The sequence below is a fragment of the Larimichthys crocea genome, chromosome XI (genome assembly GCF_000972845.2).
Source record: "Larimichthys crocea isolate SSNF chromosome XI, L_crocea_2.0, whole genome shotgun sequence".
Classification (NCBI taxonomy): domain Eukaryota; kingdom Metazoa; phylum Chordata; class Actinopteri; family Sciaenidae; genus Larimichthys; species Larimichthys crocea.
In genome coordinates, this window is record NC_040021.1 from 841,865 (window position 1) to 854,156 (window position 12,292).

The window sequence follows — 12,292 nt, forward strand, 5'->3', positions numbered from 1 at the left end:
TTTCATGTGCACGCACAGGGAATCATTAAATTATGTTTTATGCATTTATTTATTTATCGTGTGTGTGTGTGTTGCCAGGGAACACTGTGCGGGGGAGTGGAGCTGTTTGATTGCTGCTTGCGGAGAACCATCTACAAGAACAAGTTTGAGATAACCTATGTCGGCCTGAGCCAGGTACGGATGGAGACAGATGACCAATAATCATTTGTCTTTAATTAAACAAACAAAATCAGAACAACGAGCGCTCACTTTGGCCTCTCACAGATGATATGACTTTGAAAATACCAGTACACATCTAATTCATGATGTATTACACAGAGCAGTGAGGGGAAGTTTGAATCAAAGATCAAAATGTGCTGAGCATCTTACAGACGTATTACGGTAATTTGTTTTAGTTTTTTCAGCATCACCTTGCACAATAAAATGACATACAAAAAAATAAGATTATGGAAAAAAATCTAAAGTTTACGGGCGATGTAAGTTCAGTTTTTAGATTTCACAATAAAATCATATGTTTGGATGAAGCCATTTCTTTGTAAAAGCTTTTCCAGCAGCTACACTCAGCGTCTTAATATTTGCAGATGTTGAACGTAGAAACAAAAAGAGTAGATCATCCCAAATATCGTCACTAGATCTGCATAGAAAGCATTTACCCACATCAGCTGACCATGTTATTACTCTGCAATAGGTTGAATTTATCTTCCAGTGCAGTTCACAATATTTTCTCCAGACTTTCTCCACAATGCAGCTGTTATCACGGCAACACATGTGCAGTATATCAGTATATACAGTAATCAGTATGAGTGTGTTTGTACTTTGGAAGCTGAGAGAAAAAATAACTTCAGAACTGTGATAATCGTTTTTGGCCTCTGAACTCAATCTAAGATTTTCTGATTAACTGAAAAAAAAAACAACAACAGTTAATTAAAGCGTGAAAAAAAAGATACAAATTAAAATTGATGAGATCGTGATTGAGAAATTAATTCTTGCTGCTAATGAGACAGCTGATGTGTGATTACAAAGATTCAATCAAGAGTTCAGAAGCAACTTTTACAGCTCACAGTGTGCGTGTATTTCTGTAAATAAACTGTTTTATTCACTCATTATTCATATTATGAGGATTCATCCCTCTCTAGCTACGCTGTCTCAATCGTCTCTCCGTCCTCTTCCAGGTGCTCGTGAGGAACCTCTCCTCGGGAACTCGAGTGGTCCTGAAGTCTTATTACGGATACGAGATCGAAGAAGTGAAAATCATGGGCAAAGATCGCTACCTGGTGGCTCACACCTCCGACACTCTTCTGCTGGGAGACCTGCTGACCACTAAACTGAGCGAGGTGAGACTCAAAGGGTTAAACACATCCTCACATATTTATAGTACGGAAGCCCAAAGAGGTCACGCATCGAGTTCATTTAATTTGTTTTCTCAAGATCCCATATTAATTATGTTGTTATTGCGGGAAAACAACATTTATTACTACAACATAATGACATAAATTAAATGTACGAATGTTTAGGGCTTCCGTATTTTAGTGCTAAAATCTCCGTGTCCCTTTGATGATTGTGTTTTTTGCACACTTTAAAGTGTCACATGAGAAAAATGTCTTCAATTTTTCAGTTTTCACGCTGGCTTCAGGTGATTTCTGAGAATTAAAGCTCTTAAAGGGAGATAGAAACACCTTTTTTTAAATAAGTTCTGACGTAACGAACAATTAACTCTCGTAACCAATCAGCTGTTTCCACTCTGAACAGTCTCCTCGTGGCTCTATGATCCATCCATGACGGCTGTCTGTTGTAAATCCTGTTTGTGAACGATCTCCTAATATTCACATGACGTCAGTGGATAGAAACGAGCGTTTATTCACATTTTCTTACGCAGAATTACTCGAAATTGGGTTAAAATTTGCGACACAATTTAGACTTTTTTCTTCCATTTAAAATAAAGTTTGTGTCACGTCAAACATGCCTCTTTCTCGTGATACATGCAGATGAAAGTGTTGCTCTCATGTTTTAATTTGCCGCCTCTCTCTCTCTCTCTCTCAGGTGCCGTGGCCCGGTTCTGGAGGAAACGAAAAGTTCTTCTTTGAAAATGAAAGCGTGAGTGCACACGTGTGTTTTTTGGAATATGACGGAGGCCGCCGCGGGGCAGCTAAGCAGCAATAAAACATAGTATATAATTACATTACCGGTACGACAGGAGGTTACACTTCAGGTCTTGTCAGGTCTTGTGCCGTACACTGTGTGTACTGTATATTTCACGCTTCTGTTGCAGGTTTGTATGATTTTCAACGCCGGGGAGCTGAGCCTGGTGGAGTACAGCAACAATGAGATCCTGGGATCAGTCAGGACAGAATTTATGAACCCTCATCTCATCAGGTAGGTCCAGTTACACAAAACAAACACACCTCACTTCTTTGTGTGGTTCCAGAGAAACAGAAAACAGGTTTGTCTGCTTACAAAGAACAATCAAAGGTTAGTCGTTGTTGTGCCGATTGTTTTATTGAATGTCAGAAGTATAAAAATGTTTGTGCACAAACACACCAGTTTGCAGGTCTAAAGTAATCAAAGAAAAATGTTTAATGAATGAATAAAAGTCACCTCACTCTCCCTCTGTTAGATGAATCTTTAGTTTAGGCCAAGTATGAACTCCCAGCTCTGTCCATCAGGTGGCAGAGTCGAGCTGTGCAGAAGTCATCCCAGGTGTCATTACAGTCGATGCTTCCGGGAGGGTCAGCCTGGAGTCAGCACACATCCACGTTAAAATATTCAGCCCTGTCAAAAGTGTCAGGGCTGACAGTCCCCGGGTGGCCGACTAATGGCCGACTGCTGTTGAGGCCAGCAGGTTTCAGGAGGCTCTGACTGCTCCTCGCCTCTGGCTGGACGGCGTAGCATGACAATATCATGATCTGTGGGGGGTGTCCTGGGATTTAAAGTGCAGCTGAATTATTATGCTGGATGTTGAATCAGTGTAAAATCACTTATTCTACCTAATAAAGGTGTGTTTGTGTGTACAGCGTCCGGCTGAATGAGAGGAAGCAGAGGGGAGTTGAGGACAACAAGAAGCTCGCGTATCTGATTGATATAAAGACCATCGCTGTTGGTAAGTGTGCCCAGATCGTCCTCAGGCAAGAGAAGCAAACGAAACAAGTTATTTTTGGTATCCAGCGTGAATCCCAGTGAGAGTTTGTGGATGTGAAAACACAACTGTGACAGTTTAACTTGTACTTTTAAACCAAAACTGCTGATTTCTGATATTTCGCACTGGTATTAACACCTTAAAGGTCCAGTGTGTAACATTTAGGAAGATCTATTGGCAGAAATGGTTTATAAGATGCTACAAACTATGTTTTCTTTAACTTATAATCGCCTGAAGATAAGAATACTTGTGTTTTTGTTACCTCAGAATGAGGAATGAGGCTATACCAGAGGTGTCAAACATACCGACCGTGGCTAGCGAGATGACTTTGCAAACTGTAAGAAATTACATTAAGGAAACACTGACTATTTCCTCAATCGAGACCAAATAATCGATCAATAATTTCAGACCGAAATATCCCCCCTGTGACTGAACCAAACACACGAGCCGGTTGATTTAAAGCTCGATCACTTGCAGTTCTACCTTTTTGTGTTTTCGTTTGACGCCCCTGTCCTACATGCGTACAGTTGGTTCCAATCTGCAGCCTCACCACGAGTTGGCATTAATCCTAAACACCGGACCTTTAAAGGTCCACTATTCTCGAGAAAAAAGGGTCAACTTAACTTCGACCTGGACCAAGTGACTAATGAGGACAGCAGTGACGATGGATTCATATTAGACGAATATTATATTTTAATATGGAAAGGACCCTGCAGAGGAATGAAATGTTTTCTGCACCTTTCACTTGATTCACCTGATCCTTGAAGCCTCCTCTGTAGGAGTCAGTTTGTAGGAGTTCTTCAGACGACCATCGAATTCAACATTACGGAGACTGTCTCATTTCTGGAGCCTGCCTCAAGCGGCCGTTTGAGGAACTGCCGTCTTTGGCACTTTAACGTTGGCTTCCTGTCACATGAAGCAGGTTTTGCCGCTTGGTTTTTAATAGTTTTTGGACGACGGCGGAGCTCTGAGGACTGTCAGGCTTTGGAAACACAGACAGTACTTGTTAGTTGGACGGACTGATTGTTGGTTTTGGTCTTTTCGTGGGATTTGTAAAACGATAAGAGAAACGCAGAATACTGCCAACGTCATCTTTAAACGCCAACTGTGGAACAGCTTTCAGAACAAGACTTCTCCTCATGGTCTAACAGTGAGGCATCGGTTTTATCAACCACTGCAGATTAACATTTTCATTTTCATTGGAGGACATCTTCAGGATGCTGATGTTGCTGCCGTAATTATTATTTTAGACAGCTAGTTTTCAGCCACGATTACTCACCATAGTAACATTAAGCTCATGAACTGCTGCAGCTACAGTAATTGCTGTATATCATCAGTTCGAATGGGCCGTGTTCCTTTTTAATTAAAAAAGCTGATGTAGGTCCGATATGTCAGTTTGATCCCAGAGCTGGTAAGTTTCGAAAGTAGAGAAACTGCATCGCTCTGCTCGATTTCTATAATTATAAAAACGCCAATTTTAGCCAAATACGTTGTCACGCCAGCTCAGTCACGTTCTCCCTTTTTTTCTTCTTCTTCCTCCCTTCAGTGGACTTAGCCGGGGGCTACAATCTGGGAACCATCAGCCACGACTCCAAGATTGACTGGCTGGAGCTCAATGAGACCGGACGCAAACTGCTGTTCAGGGACAAGAAGCTGCGGGTGAGAATGAAAACCTCAGCACCCCGAGGGATTGTAAGAGAGAGGGAGAGAGAGAGAGGAAACGACGGGAGAGACGGCCTAAAGGCAAAGAGGGCAAATGTTAGACGAGATGATGATTAGTAAAGTAGATGAATCTGCACCTTGTCTAAAGTTACAGCCACGTCCATCACCTAAAACACATCTTGTGGCTTTTTGTTGAGCCGTTTTGGTCATTCAGGTGAAAGAATATGGATGCAGATCGCCACAGGGGACGCCGAGATAACTTTCAACCCATCAGTATATAAGTACCCAGTATGGATGACGCTACATTTAACACTAAAGCAGTGCAGTCGAACAAAAACAGGTGCAACGAAGTGAAGCGTGAGATTTTGGTTTCTGTCCTGCAACCCTTTTAAACAAGGCAACAACGTGTAGGTGGCTTGAAGAGGCGACATTACTCAGAGCTGCCGGTCGCCCAGAAATAGATTCAGTGTGTCCAGAATAAATTTGTTTGTTGTGGAGAATTTAGTTCAAGTGCACAGGAGCCCAAAACCGTCTCCTGCTGAGAGGTTTATTGAAGCCTGATCAAGGAGAATGGAGGATTCATCAGTATGTTTGTCATGACGTGATGCCGCCTCCGTTCTCTGGCTCAGTGACACGAATACTCAGCGTTCCTAAATTTATTAGTCTGCAAACAAGGGAATATGTTCACCCTCAGTGCTCTGACGTTGTTATCCGACTCTGTGGACGCTTCTATGTCGTGTACCTATCCGTTGTGTCGAGGAAGCGAGACAGCCCTACCCTCAACCGACCTCAGTTACCACAGTAATGATCCAAATGGCGTCTACTTTCCTGAACACGAACATTCAGCTGCTCAGAAGAAGTCAGTGTCTTCTGAGATTTAACGCTGTCCCTGCAGGGACCTCAGGACTTATGAGGCTCCTGTGTGACCTCCGTATGTGACCTGCATGATGCATGACATTTTGTTTAAGAGGCCTGAAAAGGTAACATCTCATTTATGTTACAGTACTCCCAATTTGGGCCACGTTCAAAATATTAAATATTAAAATATTTCATGCAGAACATTCGAATTAAAAAAATAAATAAAAGAAGAGCTAAGATAATCTCATGTTCCTAAAAGCAGGAAAGTCTTTATGAGGAACAAACCTTTGAAAATGAAGTATAATCGCGTTTTCAAGGGGCGACAATAATACTATTTATATGTATATGTATGTATGCACTATCATAATTACACAATACTAAAGGAACAAATCCTAAACATCAGATAATGAGACGTAATCTGGGGATCACGCTGCGAGCGGAGCATGAAAATAGATCTATAATTGCTCATAAAGGTGATTTAATGTCTATATTTTTATTTGTTACCGACCCTGCTGTGAAATGTCTGACTTAAAATCTTGAATTAATTCTTCATTGTTTTTAAAAACACACAGTTCCTCACCGGTTGGTGTGTTGTAGTGGAAACGATTCTTATTGTTGTGATTTCTATCATTTAACCTTCATTAGTTTGTTTGTTTCACTTCCTTCTGTCCGTTGATTTAAGTTTAATTCTTCCAACACTTCCACACAACACCACACACAAAAAAAAAAAAGCCGAGCAGCATGTGTAAAAGGTCTTCTCTGAGCTCGGCAGTGCTGAGATTCACATCTTTCTGAGAAGCTGTGTGCAGGATGAGAGTGGCAGGGAGAGCTGTTGTCAGTTGTTGCCCCGGAGTAATGAAACAGTTTGATGTTCACGCCCCGGGGCAAAGACATGGAGAAGTCTGGTAATTGGGAATCCTCAGTGGCTTCGAACTTTCTTTTTTTTGCTGCGCTTGTATGGCACATAATGACATTTAAAGACAGAAAATACTTTACCGGGACAGACTGAGAAATGTTTTGGAAGTTTGTGGGTAATTAGAAGCAGAGAAATCTCACACGAGTTTATATAAAACCTTCATTTCTTTAGATCCATATGGTCGTAAATAGTCATATTCATATCACTGCGACGCAAAAATACCTTTTAATTAAGTACTCATGGTGCATAAAGATTAGGCGTGCACGCCGTCGGCCTGTTAAGTGGATAGAAATGCATCTGAACGTACTCGGACTGGAAAGGATTTCACATTTTTGGGTGTTCACATGCGCCGCACGTATTCGCTGCAATTCCCACCAGTCAGAAATCATAAAAAGTCAAGTTGTGTAACAAATGTTTCTTTAATTGAAACTTGCTTTCAAGTCAGCTTATCAACAGGCCGCTCCTCCTCGCTGCATTAAAACTTGGCCAGCTGAGCTCCAGGGTGAAACTATAGACGGAGCGTTATTAAAAATGGTGGGGGGCAGATATTAAGGTATCTGATTACAGCAGCGGGCGGTCTCTGCCGCACTCACATGCATATTAAGCGCTCGGGGAGCCACTGTAGCTTATAGAATATACATCATAGAGACTCATCAGAGGAGAATACATGCACAGGGTGAGTATTTGTGTGGAGAGTAAACTTTTAAACATCAGAATCAGAAACAGGTTTGTTTCCAAGTAGGTTCTCACACGTGAGGAATTTGTCTAGGTGTTTTGGGGCATGATAAAAAATCAAGTACTAGAAGATCAGAGTCAGTAGACCTACGTTAATGTAACATGGAGGGTCAGAGGAGGCCCTGGCTTTGGTATTTTTGGTCCTGATGGTGTCTCAAAAGGTTCTCTGAAGGTTCTCAGTCGTCCAGGTCATCTTTCTTCAAGAAGACTTCAATCTGGGGCAACTGGACTTGGTTGTAGATCTGTGAAGACTTCTTCGGCTCAACTAAGTCAGTTTTCTGGTGGTCACAAGTCAGAACTGAAGAAGTCTCTTCTGTTGCTTTCACACCAGGATGGTCCAGGGGACTCGGTTCGATTGGGCAGGCGGTATTGCCCAAAAGAGAAAAGAAGAAAACCCGGCTCATCAATTGGCTTTCTGGATTGCTTTCCCACTGGAGCGAACCAGCACCAGGGTTCACTTGCAAAGTGGACCGGGACCCACGTTTTCAGGCGGACCAGAGTTCGCATGAGCTTTCACACCTACCCAAATGAACCGGACTATCCGAGGAAACAAACTCTGGTCCGTTTAAAGCGGACCAAACAGTTCTGGTGTGAAAGCGCCCTTAGATAAGAGGTGAAACGTCTTCATGGACCAAGTCCTGCTGACCCAGATTGAACCCTTCTCAAAGAACAAAGACCTGGACGACTGAGAACCTTCACAGAATTCATATAAGCTACTCGTATCCGATTAGTCCATGTAAACCTGGGCTTCAAACACTCCTCTAAAGAGGTAATTAAAGGGGGCATCAAATCTAGCTTCTCGTATTCGGTGTCATTTGGCCGGTTAAAGTGACGACTTCAGGTCGTCAAGCCGGACTCAAACAGGACTCAGGCGCAGAGGTGTCAATGAGCGTATTTATTGAAATAACAGAAAACCCTCGACAGAGTGAGGCTATAAAAACAGGCCTAATGAAAGGTTATCAAAATCAAAATCACTCACCAAGAGGAAAAACAACAGGCTGCAAAACATTAACTGAAAGCGCTCCGAAGGAGGCTGAAAAACACTACAACACTATACACGAGGAAACAAAAAGGCTAGACTAAGAATTCACAACAACAACAAAAAATCACTCAATCGAGGAAAATAAACAAAAGAACACTCGAGCAACAATGCTAACGCTATGGACAAGGAAACAAGGCTTTGGCGATCGATCTGATGACGAAACACTTTGGCACAGGACAAAGGGAGACGCAGACAAGATATACACAGGGTAATGGGGAACAGGTGGAAACAATCAGACCGGTGACACACGAGGAAAAACAAGTGACCTGAAACGAGAGGGCAGGTAAATATCAAAACAAAACAGGAAATGACTAGACAGAACAAAAACCCAACTTGACCTCACCGCGGTGTGGACGGTGGTTATTCGGTCTCTTGGGGAGGGTTGAAAGGAAAGGACAGCGTGTAGGTGGGGATAAGTGTTCCTCCTCTGTTGAAGGATGGTTTCTCTACTTTGACACAGATAGGCTCCTTCACTAGGACACAAGCTTTTGTGTCCATGGTGGGTAAAGGTCAGCCACAATCTTACCTGCACACCTCGGGGTCCTGGAGGAGTCCAGGTCCTGAAGAGAAGGCAGATTGCCAATCACCTTCTCAGCAGAGCAAATGACGAGCTGCAGTCTGCCGTTGTCTCCTTGGCGGCGGCGGCAGCAGCATAACAGGTGGTGTTTTAGAGGTGGAGGTGCACCATCGTTGTCTTCGGCAGGTTGGATGTTCTTCATCCTCTGCTGGGCTTTCTTGATGAGGTTTCACTGAGGAGGGAGAAAAGACAATCACTGTTTTACTACTAATTAATATCTGCCTTTTTTTAGCAACATTTCTCTTTAATGATGTTTGCGACCACATAAACAGATGCATGTTAATCTGGAATAACAGTCAAAGATGTTTGCTGTAATAAAGAAGGGGTGTAATCCAGAGTAACATGAAGAAACACAGTCGAATACACCTTACCATAGCAACTAGTTATCTTTCAACGACTTCCAAATACTCTTTAATATCTAAATGACATTTTGAAGTAGTTAAAAATAGTTAGATAGCTCATGTCTCTTAGGTTGGAGCCAGCAGCCGATAAGCTTAGCTTCACAATAAAGACTTAGGGTCTTGAAAAGCTTTAAGAGACATTGAACTTCTTCAAAAAGTCTTAAATTATATTTCAGAAAGTCTTAAATATTTCTCTTTCCTTCTGTAGGAAGTAATCTTTTAGTTATAAGATGTTTCTGTACGTGATTGCCAACATGCCGGGAGACGTTTTACATCTAAAAACTAAAGGTTGGATTGTTTTGACGGTCCTTTTTTTTTTAAAGCATCAGATGTTAGTAATAAACACTGCAGCTACAGGACACTCGTCAGCTTTAATCAGTTAGTGCATCCATCAGTTTTATGCCACTTATCTGTCTAAGTGGCGTTAACGTGTCATTAATTGAACCATTGGGAATTATTAATCAGCTGGAAAGAAAATGTGACATAATAATAAATAATTCCAGTTCATATCGTCCCCACTGACTCTGTCAGACTAAGATTTAAATTAAACTGGAATTACAAGTGTCTCCTGGACAGAAACACGAGCGTGGTGTCAGTCTTCAGCATATCTCTACCTCCTCCTTCCTCCTCAGCTCCATCTCTACGACATAGAGACCGGCGTGAAGGCCACGGTGCTGAGCTTCTGCTCGTATGTCCAGTGGGTGCCGGGCAGCGACGTGGTGGTCGCCCAGAACAGGGGAAACATCTGCATCTGGTACAACATCGACAGCCCAGAGAGCATCACCATGTTCCCAATCAAGGTGAGGCGTTCCTCATTCATCGTGCTTAGTGCTGCTAAGTTTGCAGTTGTTACTTTCCTGTCTTCACACCCTCACCACTTCTTTAAGCTTCGTGTCTCTGCGCTCCTTCTGAAGCTTCTGTCCTGGAGCAGTTACTCGCCCCGGGCAGGCACAAGTTTTTAAAAGTTGCTTGTGGAGCACTCACTGATGTTCTCATGAATAATAAAAAACAGGCAGAGAGCGAGCCAGACTCTCTGTTTCACAGACAGAAAACCAGATAAATGACTGACTCTTATTCATGTTTTTCATCTAATAATTACAATTACAACAGAAGAAGTAGTAATCAGATAGTTTACTCGAAGGGTTAGCTGATTATGAAACAGTCTCAGTTTAACACTGATGCGTCTTTATGACTAAACAAGCAAGACAATCAGCAGGAAGATCGGCTGGTTCTTCTTAACGTGTGCCACCAGGTTGAAATCAGACGAAAAGAAACACTATCAACACAGAATTAAAGTTCCTAGCTGCTTTAAAGGTCCACTGGCCAGTGTTTAGTTTCCATACTGGGGCTGTCAGGATATTAGATGTTCAGTACACGACGAAAAGAATTCATCAACATTTGTATAATCATAATAACTTTAGTTTTAAGGTGCTTTATTACCACCTATGAGTTGGACTGTGACCCATGAAGTGAGAACAAAAGAAAGAAAGAAAGAAAGAAAGAAAGAAAGAAAGAAAGAAAGAAAGAAAGAAAGAAAGAAAGAAAGAGAATTCTTTACAGTTTTAGGTGATTAAACACTAATGAAAACAGAGTTATGAAGATTATATTTTGTAAATAAATAAATAAATCTGACACACTGGAACTTTAACTAGAAATAGCAACAATGAACTGTAACAACACTCTGTTATAAGTAAAAGTACTCGAGTAAAAGCAAAATATTCTTAAAATATCTGAAGTATGATGCAGTGTTACATTATATATATTATATAATTTGAATATTATTACTGATGCATGAATGTTTTTATGTTTTAATCTGTGACATCATATTTTATAAGGTGATCTTTTCTCTTGGATGTTTTTATCTAACTGACTGCAGCTGCTGTCGAGCTGAGCTGTAAGTATGAGTTAACGTGCAGCACTGGAGTGTTCCAGCGCTGCAGCATCGCTCTGAGGATGCAGGTTTAAATTGCTCCCACCTGTCTTTGTCAGGGAGACATCCTGGATCTAGAAAGAGCCGACGGGAAGACGGTTGTGATCGTGACGGAGGGTGTCAACACCGTGACATATACGCTAGACGAAGGCCTCATCGAGTTCGGTACTGCCGTTGACGACGAAGATTATGACAGGTGAGTTTAGACTCACGCGCTCTGACGGGGCCGTCATTACCGCCAAGCTTTCTCACTTTTCTGGGTCAGCGACAGCCGCAGCCGGGCGAGAGCAGAACAGGCCAGATGTCCTTTTCATCCGGCAGCTTCCTCGAGTTCTTCTTGAGGGTTTCCACACAGCTCCCGGGGCCAGCTGGGGAAGATATAATACACGTGTCGTGATTTAAACACCTCAGAAATGACGCTGGAACTGACCTCGGCTCAGTTTGGAGGAGAAGCAGCTGAACTCTTCACTGCAGCTCTGAATCCTGTCACACAAAGTGTGAATCTCTCAGATAAGACGGCGCGTTGAACTCAGTTTCCTGAAAGGTCTTAAAGTCTTAAATGTTGTCCAGAAATCTTTCCTCTGCCTGCTGTGACACATCTATAAACCAAAGCTGGGATTGTTTTTGAACTTTTATCCTTTCATCCATGATTATCAGGCTCCAGGTCACATTAAGCCCGACCGACATCTGCAGTACTGGCATATTATCACAGATAGAATAAACTCAACAGTCTTAAAGTTTGGTCTCTCCAGGTTGTGAGGGAGTTATCGCCCAAAGCGAGGGAGTTCAAGTATGTTCACAAGTGACGGCGGTTTTTGTGCAGTACTGTGAACACTTGTACTGGACCGTGGTGGGGAAGAAGGAGCTGAGCCAGAAGGCGAAGCGATCAGCGGTACAATCCCCGGCTCCTCCAGTCTGCATGTCCAAGTGTCCTTGGTCCTCGGCAAGATACAGAACGTGTGTGAATGGTTAGCTCCTGAAAACTGATGAGCAGCTGGCATGGCAGCCAGTGCCATCAGTGCATGAATGTGAATGTAT

At 42.4% G+C, this 12,292-nt stretch overlaps 1 protein-coding gene across 3 annotated transcripts in view; it reads left to right on the plus strand.

The window, feature by feature from the left end:
- Positions 1 to 12,292, plus strand: part of ift172 (intraflagellar transport 172) — a 57,077-nt gene that overhangs the window by 3,959 nt on the left and 40,826 nt on the right. For all 3 annotated transcript variants that reach the window (XM_027284640.1, XM_027284641.1, XM_019265760.2), the window contains exons 10-17: positions 79 to 174; positions 1,173 to 1,334; positions 2,041 to 2,094; positions 2,270 to 2,373; positions 3,012 to 3,097; positions 4,680 to 4,792; positions 9,957 to 10,124; positions 11,314 to 11,450. In XM_027284640.1, the coding sequence (XP_027140441.1) occupies positions 79 to 174; positions 1,173 to 1,334; positions 2,041 to 2,094; positions 2,270 to 2,373; positions 3,012 to 3,097; positions 4,680 to 4,792; positions 9,957 to 10,124; positions 11,314 to 11,450 (920 nt within the window). The remainder of the gene's footprint in view (positions 1 to 78; positions 175 to 1,172; positions 1,335 to 2,040; positions 2,095 to 2,269; positions 2,374 to 3,011; positions 3,098 to 4,679; positions 4,793 to 9,956; positions 10,125 to 11,313; positions 11,451 to 12,292) is intronic.